Raw genomic sequence first — 12,509 nt, forward strand, 5'->3', positions numbered from 1 at the left:
ATGCATTAGATGCAACCCATCATTAAGAATTTTATTTCAGAATCTTTATGCATTCAGCATTGACTCTAGGGAGGTTTACATGTTAAAACAATAAAAATTAGTAAACTGTACCATTAAGGAAGGAGGCTGCGGAGTTCCCAAATTTGTTTAAGATACCTGCAGGGTCTGGGAGAATTTAGAACAAAAACTAAACATTTACTGGGAACTTTCACTGAAGGGCAGACAACAACTACTACTACTACTACTACAACAGAGAGCAATGTAGGCACTAGGTAAGCTTTTGTGGGGATAGGAGGCCAACATTGTGCCACAGGTGAAAAAATCCTCTACTGGGTCACCAACCATCTCACCTCTGATCAAGGAGAACATCAATAGATGACAGCAGTGTCCTAGCAGGTACTTTGTGATAGGATGTAAGAGAGAGTTGTTCAAAGTAGTGGGAGCAGGAACTAAAAATTTCCAGTGCACAATTACAGTCGTGTGTTCAAGAATAATAAAAAAGGTGTGGGTGGAATCAAATCTAATCTAAACATTTTGAACACAAAGCGAAGTTCTGCTATACATTTTTGTGGCAGAATAATGATTATCACATTTTCATATAGGAACTTCTTTACACAGAGATATACAAAAAAATGATGCACTTACAGTTAACTCTATTTTTGTAGAGTTAACTAGAGGTATTTTTTTAAGGCAGTGAAAAATAAATGCAGGCTGAAAAGAGACAATTATTTTACCGTCTGTTTCTTAGATATCAGAAAGGGAATTTCGAAATTCATCAAAGCTAACCTTCTGTTATGTACAACAGGCTAAGCTGAAAAGAATGTTAACAAGTTCAATTTTCATTCAATCAGCACCACTGCTCTCTGAAATGTTTCATTGCAGGAAAGAAATAAAAAATAATCTATATGGTAATTATTAGGATGAATCCCCCAGTAACTTTCAGCAACATGAAAGGTCAGTTCTATTCAAGATATTTTATCAGTCCCTTGCACATACTCCTGTCCTGTCATTTTAAATCTGAACAGCATTTTATTTTCCCATTTACAGCTACCTGCAGAATTAAGTACTTAAGCCAAATAAGGAAGAAAAAAAAGAAGGAGAAAATGTTGAATGCTGGCAAAGGCTATAATAGCATGGAGATAAATCGTTCAGCTGCTCTCTCTCAAGCCTCTAGGGCTACAGATTTTTCTTTTCCTGATGCACTGTGGGTATTCAAAACTTGTTCAACATGATTTCATTTCATTTCAGGCAGTGCCTGAGAAAACTAAATTACAGAATCAATCATACAGAAGGTCAGAGTGAGACTTCATTACAAGTATTGCATGCTTGCATGAATATCTTTCATTTATGACTGACCCAATATGTCACAATAGCTGTCTAGTAAAAATAATCCACTTTCTGAAATTGATGTACTACTGATGTCAGTGCTACTCAGCAGGCTGGGTAGATTATAGAGAGATGTTTAAAGGGGAGAGGGGGGGAGAGAGAAAAGAATAAAAAGGAACCCTATAGAGCACAGGCAACAGCGCTATGGAATTGCCACCCTTTGTAGATTAAAATAATTTCTCAGGTGATCATCTAAACAGTCAACTGTGCTTTAGTCTGTAATGACTTTTGATAGCATATAGCAATTGATTTCCATCTATTTATGTGTAGGTCTATATATTTTCCCACATCTTGTTAAGTCCCAGGTGTTTTTCTGAACTCAAGCTAGAACTCGTTCATTCCCTGCCAGTAATTCATTTATGAAGGTTGGGTTTTTTTTGTATTAGCATATTATTAAAATGCAAATGCTAATCACAGTGCATTTCTTTTATCTTTCGTTTTCTGTTGTGCTTCCTCATTTTGGGGCGGGGGAGAGTGGGGGAAATCCCAACGTAGTAGCATACATTTAAACTAAGATAAATGTCCCTTTGTATCCTGTCAATAATAATGAAGCTAATCAGCAACATGACGAATTGTCACTTTTTCTATAAACAAAAGCAATAACAGGCTGGGTAAGAAATGCAGGACAATACATCAGGAGGTCTTTTTTTTTTTTTACTGGTAGGAAGAATTGTTAATCCATCAGTACATTCATTTTTAATAACCGCTGGGCTACATATACTTTGGTAGTAAAACAGCTTGCTTGCACTTAAAATGGATTGCTGGATATAGCAATCCTAAGTCAGAAATGGAATGGAAAGTATTATTTATTATTCCAGCAGTCTTCCTGCAGCAAATCTAAGAGAAGCCTGCGGAAGTGCTGTTATGTAGCTGGCCAACTCCGCACCCTGAGGGAAACATCGGAGAACCTTGACATAACCTATTTCTACCCATGCCTCTGGCGATTTTGCATTCAAGTTTATAGGTGAACATGTCAGGTACTGCTCAGAACAAAGCCAGAGACACACTGTATTAATCATAGCTCTGCCCAAGTACATTTCATTTCTTCTGTTTGTGCTTGAAAATTTCATGACATTTTCTTCAAGGTGAAATTCTACTGGACATTTCAACAGGGTCAATCTATAAATCCAATTAAAATAGCTATCATTTGCAGTGAAGCTGTCTAACACAGTAATGTTTCCAAAAGTGGCTGGGATTTCATTTGGTATCTTAAAAAAAGGAAAAAAAGGGGCTATGTTATTCTAATGGTTTCGGTTTGGAAAAAGTATTACTTGCCTCTATAGACATCTAGGTCTTGTCTATCATTACCGATTAGCAACTTCTCAACAATGCAGTAAGATTTGACAAGCTGAATGCTGCTTCATGCAGGCATTGTTCAAGAGTGTAGATGAATATCATAATTATTTTATGGCTCCATATTTAGTTCTTTTAGATACAGTAAGCCCAATTGACCATGAAATGAAATTTCATAGTTAAAATGCCTCTTTTACGTTTTTTTTATTGCGGTAATAAAAAAAAGTTATGGCTCTAAAGAAAGGTAATTCACGAAATATACAATCTAAAGATGGATTCTATTATTAATAAATATTTATCAGTTTAATAAAGTGCACATTTTCAATAAATGATGAGAGACATTTACCGCCACATCTATGGAATTTAGATTAGATGTTCAGATTGAAAGAGGGAACAGAATGAAATGGGGGAGAATTTAGAAGAGCTTTTCAAGTCACCACCCACCCACCACAACACCTCAAGCTTTTGCTGCCTCGAAATATCCAGGACTACATTCAATGCTAGTCCTACTCAGAGTAGACCCATTGAAATTAATGGTCATAAGTAACAAGCCCATTAATTAGTAAGTAAAACTAACACAGCCCTTAAGCTTCACCCATCTCTTTAATTTATTTATTTATTTATTTATTTATTTATTATTTCTACTTGCTTACAGCTGATACCAGGGAAACAGTAAGTATTTAGCACTGAGTGTTTACACTACAAAGCCTTCTGCTCCATAGAAAAAGCTATGAGGATAAGAAATTAACTATCAGGGTGTACCTTACAGTAATGCTATTATACCTATTAAACTGTGAAGCAGGTGTAATCTCTGCAAATGAAGATTACATCATACAACCAAATATACACATTACTGTGCTTGCAAATGGGTTGAACGCAAATTCAGCTGCATTGCTAAAACACTGTCCTGGTTTGCACATTATACTAAGTACAGTGGTACCTCAGGTTACAGACGCTTCAGGTTACAGACTTCGCTAACCCAGAAATGGTACCTTGGGTTAAGAACTTTGCTTGTGGATGAGAACAGAAATCGTGCTCCAGCGGCGGCAGCGGGAGGCCCCATTAGCTAAAGTGGTGTTTCAGGTTATGAACAGTTTCAGGTTAAGTATGGACCTCCGGAACGAATTAAGTTCTTAACCTGAGGTACCACTGTAAAGCTAAACAGTGGCTTACTATGAATGTGCAGGTTCCCAGAGAGGAGACTGTGGCTATCAATCCCCTCCCCAATTCCTCCTGCTGCTGCGCTACTCAGGACTAAACGTTTGTTTGGCTTCATGTGTCATCTGAATTTGGGCTCGCTGTTTTCCTTGCTCCAGATTCATTCTCTGCCACCAGCTCATGACCCTGAATCTGCAGTCTGAAACTTTCTCCTTTCTCTCTACCGCCGGAAGCCTTCCGAGCAATGAAATGAGTCAGGGATGGGGAACTTGTGACCCTCCAGATGTTGTTGAACTTCCACCCCCATTATCCCTGACCATTGGCCCTGCTGGCTGGGACAGGTGAGGGCTGGAGTCCAACAAGATCTGAAGGGCCAAAGGATCTCACCATCCCTGAAATAAGTGAATGCACGTTATGGCACCCATTGAAAATTTATGAAAATATCCTGCCACAAGACACTAGTGATATCGACTGTCCGTCACTACAACAAAAGACAACAAATAAGGATGCTGTATTGAGTGCAAGGAGTACCGTCTTTTAGCAGCTGGATGTTATTTTCATGTGCTTGCCAGATAAGTTATTGGAGGGGGTGGAGGGCAGCATAAATGTTTGGCTCAGTACACAACACTGCAATTCTATGCAGCAGTAAGAGAAGTTATGCAGTCAAATGGAAAGGAAAGGAAAAATCCGTACCATATGTAACCCATTGCTTTGGATGATACCATCTTGTTCCACAAGATTTCGAGATATTGTAATGGAAGGAAGATCCAAGCTCTGCGGTGGAAACTGTGGCGTGAACTCATTCCCTTGTGCAGCCAACTGATCACTTAGACCTTGAAATGGCAACAGTATATCTGCCATCCCTAAGTTGGTGGGATCCAGTTCAGGTGGTGGAGTAATTGGTGGGATCTCAAACTCTTCATCTCCAAGACTTGGAGTGTGGAATGTTTGCTAAACGAAGAAAAAGAAGAAAGAACAGCAACTTCACTGCAACGAAACACTGCTAAATAAATGACTGCAGCGTGTGTAATAAAAGGGAGTTGTTTACACCCTGTAAGATTTAGCTCACGAGCAAACCATTTTATTTTACTTTATTTTGTAAATCACAAGTGTAGCAATATTCACATATGCCCAGCTTTTATGGATCCTTCAGATTAAAGATTTAAGTCTCATTATCATATGGCTTTAATGGTGTATCAGTATTAACTGTTTTTTAATGCACCCTTAATTAGCAACATCTGTCTTTGTTGTTGGTGTGAGCATCAGCTACATTGGGTTGTGGTTTTGGGTTGCTTGTTTTTTTGGCTGTATAACAAATTGCCAGTTTATTGATATGTTAGTAAAACAGCACAAACAGCCTAACCATTATTCTGATGCGTCAAATAAAATGCTGGCGACTTTGGTAGTACACAAACAACATTAATCTGGTAGTGAATACTTCAAAATTCTTTTACAACCCATAAATGTGAAATATTAGAATCCTGCTTTTAAGCTCCCTCCATAAGAGGAATAGGAGTATGATAGAGCCTTTGATATGAAGGTGGTTGTGAGAGACATGGACTTTTGGGGGGAAATGGAGGAATTTTGGTTTGATTCAGAGCAAGGATTGTGGGGGGGAAAGGTAGGTTTCTTCTGAAAAACTTTATGAAACTTTTATTTCTAATTTTCTTCAAGGTATCTACACATACTTTTAACACCTTTAGAAAAAATTCAAGGTCATTTGATGCTGAAATGCTGCTTATATCTGCCACAGAAATGAACACTTTTTGCTATCGCTCCCTGCGAAACAATGAATAAATTATTCTGGAATACAGCTCTTTCTGGATTAAAAGTGGGGACATGTTTACATTCAAAAGTGTGTCTGTTCATGGGTGCTTATAACACCTCCATCCCTTTAATGGAGAAGGGTAGCAGGATTATGCCCACTAGGCATGCCTCCCTCCACACCAATACACAGCTATGCCCCTGGTGGCATGTACCTGTGTAGGGCTCTTCCACTTTAATGAGACCCCTGGCCAATCAGGCTGTCTGTGTGCAGTCGTAGTAGTCCTATGCATGCGTGCAGACCCATTCACCCTAAGGCCAAATGTGCAGTCACATGGGGTGCGTAAGCATGGAGGTGGTGTAGCTAGTGGGTGCCATTTTGTTCCTCCATCACACATTCATTGTGCATGTGTGGATCTTTTGAACATCCTTTGTATTTCCATCATATTCCTGACTTTCTCCCTAATGCATCCTCCCTGCAACTGTTATCTCCACCTTCCAGCTTCTTACATTCCCTTTGCCCAGTTAGTTGGGGTTCATGAACAGACCTGAGCTCTCTGAGAATTTGTAATGATTCTGGATGTGTGCTTGTTTCAGACGCTGAAGATTAAATTCACTTGTGTGTGTCTCTGAAATTTTAAGAGTGTGTGTGTCTGTGTGTGTGTGTAGAGGGGGGTACTTTTAAATACATTTTGGCTTAAGGTTTCTCATTTTACTCAAAATAAAATGTAAAAAATCCTTGGCACCATGTCAGACACTGGCATGGGTGCTCCTGGGACCATCAACCACCTTGTATTTATATGTAACTTTAACCCGGATAACCTTGGAATTTCACTACCAGCATCTCAATGTCTGTGGGGGACAATCTGCAGTGAGCTTATGTATGCTGGGAAGCACTTACTTCCTCACTTGGGGTGAAGTCACTGCAGAGAGACCAGGGAACCAGGTACATGTGCCTCTATTGCTCTAAGAGCCACACAGTGATAGAAATATCCAAAATGGTGGCTTAGTTTTTTAAGAGGTGGCAAAACTGTGCACCTCCAAATGTTGCTGGACTAGAACTCCCAGCACCTCTAGCCATTGGCCATGTTGTCTGGGTCTAATGGGAAATGGAGTCCAACAACAACCCATGGTTTCCCCACTCTTGTTTTAGCCCCTTTGGTGGCACAATAGTCTGGGAATTGCTAACCTGGTCACATTTTCATAAGCAATTACCAGCTGCTTGGGATCAACAGCAGGAAAAAGTTATTGCCTTCATGCTTGTACATTTGCCAGAAATATCTGGTTGGCCACTGGGGGATGCAGAACACTAGAGTATATGTCTCTCATCTATAAGGGTTCTTCTCATGATATTCTTAAGACATAATTAACCTATAGAACAATAACCTCAATATAAAGACCGCTTGATCATCTCCACATGTTCTGTGAGTTTTCAGAACATGCCATGGCTACTGAGGTAGTCTGCAGAGTGCAGCTGCTGTATGGCAACAGAGAGGGAAGAGGAATTCCTACTATTCCAGTGCTGGGAGGCAGCAGCTGAGGAGGAGGATGGCACAGCTGAGTGGATAGTTGTCTCTACTGGCATCAGCAGCCTGTGATCACACCAATATAACTGTCAAGTGGAACCATGTGATTTCACAGAGTGGCCTGTGGCACTGCCCACTTCACTACTGCGGAAAGGTAAAGCTGGGAATTCCGTCCCCACAGCCATAGTGGCCACTTGTGGCTTAGGGGAAGAGTAATAGCTTTCCATATAGAAGGTCCCAGGTTCAATCCCTGGCATCTTCTGGTAGGGCTTGGAAGGACCCCTCCCTGTCTGAAACCCCAGCAGTACTTAATAATATGAGCTAATGGTCTGATTCCCTCATGCAGTTGGTATAATCCTGTGTTCCTATGCCTACAAACTGCCTTGCCAGCTTCCACTGCTTCTGCCCACTGTCCCATCCCATAAACACTAACAAGATACTGGGGAAATAAGCAGAAGACTCCAAACTCCTGAAAAGTAATTTGTATGGCAGACAGTGTGTTGCTTTCAAGCACACCGGGGTGGGTGGATCTGTCAATTTAAGGTTTTCTCCGTTTCTCATTTTTCCAATCTTACATCCAGTTCTCCACATTTCCATATCCAGTTTACATTTAAAAAAAAAAGTTATCATGAACATCCATCAGCATTTTAAGTGCACATTTCTTCCAACATACAGATTTTTTGCAAAGCAATTTCCCCTAATATAATGCAATTTTGTGTATTATTTTCATATTCTCAGCCCTTTACAGTGAGGTTTTTAATGTTTGAGGGTTTTTTGTGTTTTAATACTTTGTTGGAAGCTACCCAGAATGGCTGGGGCAACCCAGTCAGATGGGTGGCATATTATTATTATTATTATTATTATTATTATTATTATTATTATTACTACTACTACTACTACTACTACTACTATATGTGCATTACTTGGGCATTGCAAAATTCAGAGAAATCCACATTTTGAAGGATGGCTGTGTTTCGGTTTGCATATCACTTCCGAATTAGGTAGTTCTGCCTTTAAAAGCGAAACAAATCAGATTTCTCCCCCAACCCTGCAAGCGTGCAATACTACTTTGAGATTTGTCTGCCTACACTGGCTTAAATTTTTACTGCAAAAGTGGAGGCTTGGGGTGCAGGAGAAGGGGGGGGGACCCTTCCTTTAATGCATTATTTACATTGTCTGAAAGAATGACTTAATGCCAGTTAATTTAAAAATGATATGTTCAGTGAAAGATCTCATTAAGTGCTGGAAATTGTCATCCTTCAAACTGTTAATGATGATATAAATTAATAACCGCTTGAGAGAAAATGGAAACTGAAACACACACACATACACAAAGAGAGGGGGGTGGAACCTTCGCTTGCATATAAAACCTGTCAGCTGTCATTATTGGTCTCACACCAGAAATGATGAGGTAACACACAGCTACAGTCTGCAGGAGTAATACTGACAGAGTCTTAAGAGACTTAAGCAGTCTTTCCTCAGTGCACAGTGAGCAAAGTGAGCACACGCACGTTCAGAGATTGCAACTTAATTCTGGTTGCGAAAGCTTTCTCTTACATTAGGGATGCATTTACTGACGCTTCGTAGGAAGAGGGGGCATCTGCATAGAGGGGAGGTGTGAAGTTCACCAACACAAAAGGATGGATTGGCCATGGAAGGCGGATGGCTAATGAACATAACCCTATGGCTACATTTGCCGTTAAGTTTGGCACTAATGTGGTCTAGTAACAGATGCAATGGTAATTTGCGAGTCATTTGCTACCCCATTACTGCTTAATGAAATCTAACATATCACATTAACAATATGGATAAACACTCATTCCTGATATGTGGCATTTGGCTGTTTTCATTACTGCAGTAATTAACACTTGAAATATTATTTCAATAAATATTTAAGGTGCTTCAGGAATTAATGGTGGGGGGGAAGCGTGGGTCACTGCCATCACGACACAGAAGCAAGTTGCAACAAAAAGGTGACGTGTCAATTTCTCATCTTAGATGGTCTTGTAATGCTAATTCCACAATGACTGCTGCATGCATGGCATTATATTAAAAGAAGCAGCACCAGCACGGATTTTCAGATTTGAGATGTCCACACTCAAAATACTGATGTTCACTTAAAAGTAAAAGCTGTGTAATTGAATTTGCTTATAGGGCAGTAATTGCAGAGTTATCCTCATGCTGCAGTGCAAATATTAACACTCAATCTTATTCCACTCCTTCAGTGTAATTAAACCAATAGTATAAGCTTTAAGCATGACATGGAGGAGGCAGCTGGATTAATTTTGAGAAGGGAACATTCCATGTTAAAAAAGAGAGAGAAATAAATCCATAATGCTCCCAGACATGTACAACCAAACTATACAATATTACAGCGTTTTCTCAAAAAAAATATTTATCACGTTAGTAATATCTTCTTACAAGCATGTGGGGTGGGGAGCAGTATCTTGTATGCTAGTAAGGATTTATTTAGGTTTTTAAAAAAAGAAGAATTCAAAACATCAAACTGTATCTCATGCCATGATTGCTGAAAGTAATGTATGGATAAGTGGGTAAAATGAATGCAATCTAAATGGGGGGAAACCTCATAGTGAAGTAGTCTTATTCCAAATCACAGGGACTATTCACATTGTAAGAAGTGCCTGAATGGCATGTAATTTGATGGTGGAGAAAGGTACCATTATGTCCAGAACAGTATAATGTTTTTAAGGGGTCATGTTACCAATCACAATTTTAAGAGCTATTAACTTTTCATACATTTCTCTCTTAGATTTCTTTAGGAGAGCTAGGGCTTGGGGGGGGGATAACTCCACCAACCCTCAACAAAAACTGTGTGTGTGGTTAAATGCCATCTGCACTGAAATGTTCAAAACATTTGTTCCTTTTGATAAAAATGCAAATCTGGAGAGCTGTTGTATCAACATATAACAGCCAATGTCTGACACGGTGAATTATCACAGCTGGAATTAAATTGTCTTTGAACAGCTGCTGGCAGTAGAGCTTTCATCAATGTTTGATTCAAATGGAGGAATGAAATTCTACAGAATGAAACATCATGTTGTCATTACAGATGGGGGTTTGTGTTCATTATCACAACTAACACTGGAGCTGGTGCCAAGCAATCTTCCCTTATCTAAGCAGTCTTGTTGGAAGGAGAAAGAGAGACAGAGAAAGAGGCAGAAGGCAGCCATTGTTTTAAAAAGCTGCTCATAAAAATACTATTTGGAATATAACCACAGTTACTGTAGCATTGCCCCCACCAATATTTTTTCCTCCTTATACCCTCACTCCCCACAGTCACTGGGCAGAATGCTGTTTTGGACTCAAAATGGTCAACCCACTCCACATTTTATTAATCTCAAGACTTTTTTGCCCATGGTGTTGACCTCAAGCAGAATTCAGATGCTGCCAACTACTCGCTGTCACCTTCATTCTCTACCATGTGCAATCTCTATATTTCTGTAAATAAGAAAAGGAGAAGGAGGGGCAGGCACATCCATGGGGTAATGGCTACATATGCTTTTGTCCTGATTGCAAAGGCATTTGCTTTGGCCAAAAACAGTACAGTCTGGAACTGATGTCACTACCACTGCACTGACATCCTTTAACTGGCTGTCATGGAGGTGGGTGGAAGAGAGAGAGACAGAGACAGTAAGAAGTACTACAAGAACAAAGTGGTTGGCATCCCTTTCTGCTTACTACCCCGCTCCCACCTCTTGCCCTCCAAGGCTAGAGGCCAAATTCATCACCTCTATGACCTAGTCAGGCCCCATCAATTCAGATCTATGGTTTCTTCTTAAGCCTGCTGTTGAACACTTTCCACAGAAAGACTCTTCCTCATTTCCCCAGGAAACAAATGATGCCACCAACTGTGCTGCTTTCCTTTTGTTTTCGTAATAGCGTTAAGAACCCAAATTAAAAATAAAATGTTTGTATCCATGACCATAATTAGCGCATTAGCTTCTAATGACTGCTACTCTGTTTGCTTTAAAGATGTACACCTACTGTGCCTTTCATTTGTTTCCTTCTGGTTACATTTTTAGGGGGAGGGAGGTGTTGTTTTCCCGTGTGTGTGTGTGTGTGTGTGTGTAGCAGATTTGCTTCTATTGACATGCTATGTAAGTAACAGTCTAACAGACAAGTAAATTGACTGGTAATGGAGAGCTGTCAGGTTATTTTCTCTCTCATTAAAGTCTGTATTTTGTGCTCCATAAAACACATACCCAAAAATCAGCACTTTGCCCGTCATCCACTGAAAAGTCTGTAAAAATTATCAAAGCAAATGTCAGGGTTTGAGCATTAGGTGGGAAATGGGGGGGAGAGAGAAATTCAACGCCTACCTCATTTGCAGTGAGAAATGCATTGTTGGCTTCGGCCATGTTCATGTAGTTATTGTTGTTGCCGAACTGAAAAAAGAAAAAGAGACGCCTACATTTTAACAACATATGCTACAACGAAAACAGTCAAGTTCTGAATGCATAGAAGACTTTAAACACAAAGGACATTAGGACTTAATCTGCAATACCCTAACAATATCAGACAACCCCCATTCACTCCAAAACATAAATATTACATGGACAACTGAAATTGTAAGCTGGGTGATTTATAAAATTACATTGCCATACTCTTGGCACTTCTTATATTTCCAAGCAGTACCATGTGCCACTTAGGTGCACTGGAGCTGGGTGTAGAAAACTGGTTCTTAGAATTATTGGCACACAAACATAGTGTTCATTGGACCTCCACAGGAGTTGCTGGGGAGTTATGGTAGCTACATATGCATCACCAAAAGAGAGGAAAGGAAATCATGCAGATATCAATACATTTTGCACGTGCTGATAATGTGTATGACTCTATATGCCAATTTAAAAATGATTCCTACAACTTAAAGAGAAATACAGTGCATCCCACTATAATGTCAATCTGCCCAGGTGCTAACTGCTGATGGGCCACTTCAGGGCCCCTCCTGCTCTCCCTCCGTGGTGGTTATCTTTAAACTAGACTTTGAATAGGCATCTCTTCAAATAGAGGACACCTCTAAATAGAGGGCTGTCTTCTGTGAAATACGGCTTATGGTTACCCTACAGAGAGGGAACACTGAGACATAGGAAATTGTATCAATCCAGAGCAGATCGTTGGGTCAATACATAATTGGTTGACACTGGCTCAACAGAGTTTCAGATAGGAATATTTGCCACCACAGGTGAATGGTGTCTGTGGCCAGTGCAGGGAAGACTGAGGAAATCTGCACAGGAGATTGTTATTAGGCTGAATCAGGCCACAATTTTATTGATTACAGGTAAGAGTAGGCATTGGACATGTATCCAGCATCAGGCAGCCTGCATGCTGGCTGATAGGAACCCAGTGGGTCAACCCTGTGTG

At 40.0% G+C, this 12,509-nt stretch overlaps 1 protein-coding gene across 1 annotated transcript in view; it reads right to left on the bottom strand.

Annotated features, from left to right (window-relative positions):
• TOX3 (TOX high mobility group box family member 3) overlaps positions 1 to 12,509 on the bottom strand; it is a 103,612-nt gene that overhangs the window by 18,628 nt on the left and 72,475 nt on the right. The window contains exons 2-3 of the mRNA XM_082232927.1: positions 11,468 to 11,533; positions 4,531 to 4,788 (exon numbers count right to left, since the gene is read on the bottom strand). Of these exons, the coding sequence (XP_082089053.1) occupies positions 4,531 to 4,788; positions 11,468 to 11,533 (324 nt within the window). The remainder of the gene's footprint in view (positions 1 to 4,530; positions 4,789 to 11,467; positions 11,534 to 12,509) is intronic.

This window comes from Podarcis vaucheri (genome assembly GCF_965113315.1).
Source record: "Podarcis vaucheri genome assembly, chromosome: 7".
Classification (NCBI taxonomy): Eukaryota; Metazoa; Chordata; class Lepidosauria; order Squamata; family Lacertidae; genus Podarcis; species Podarcis vaucheri.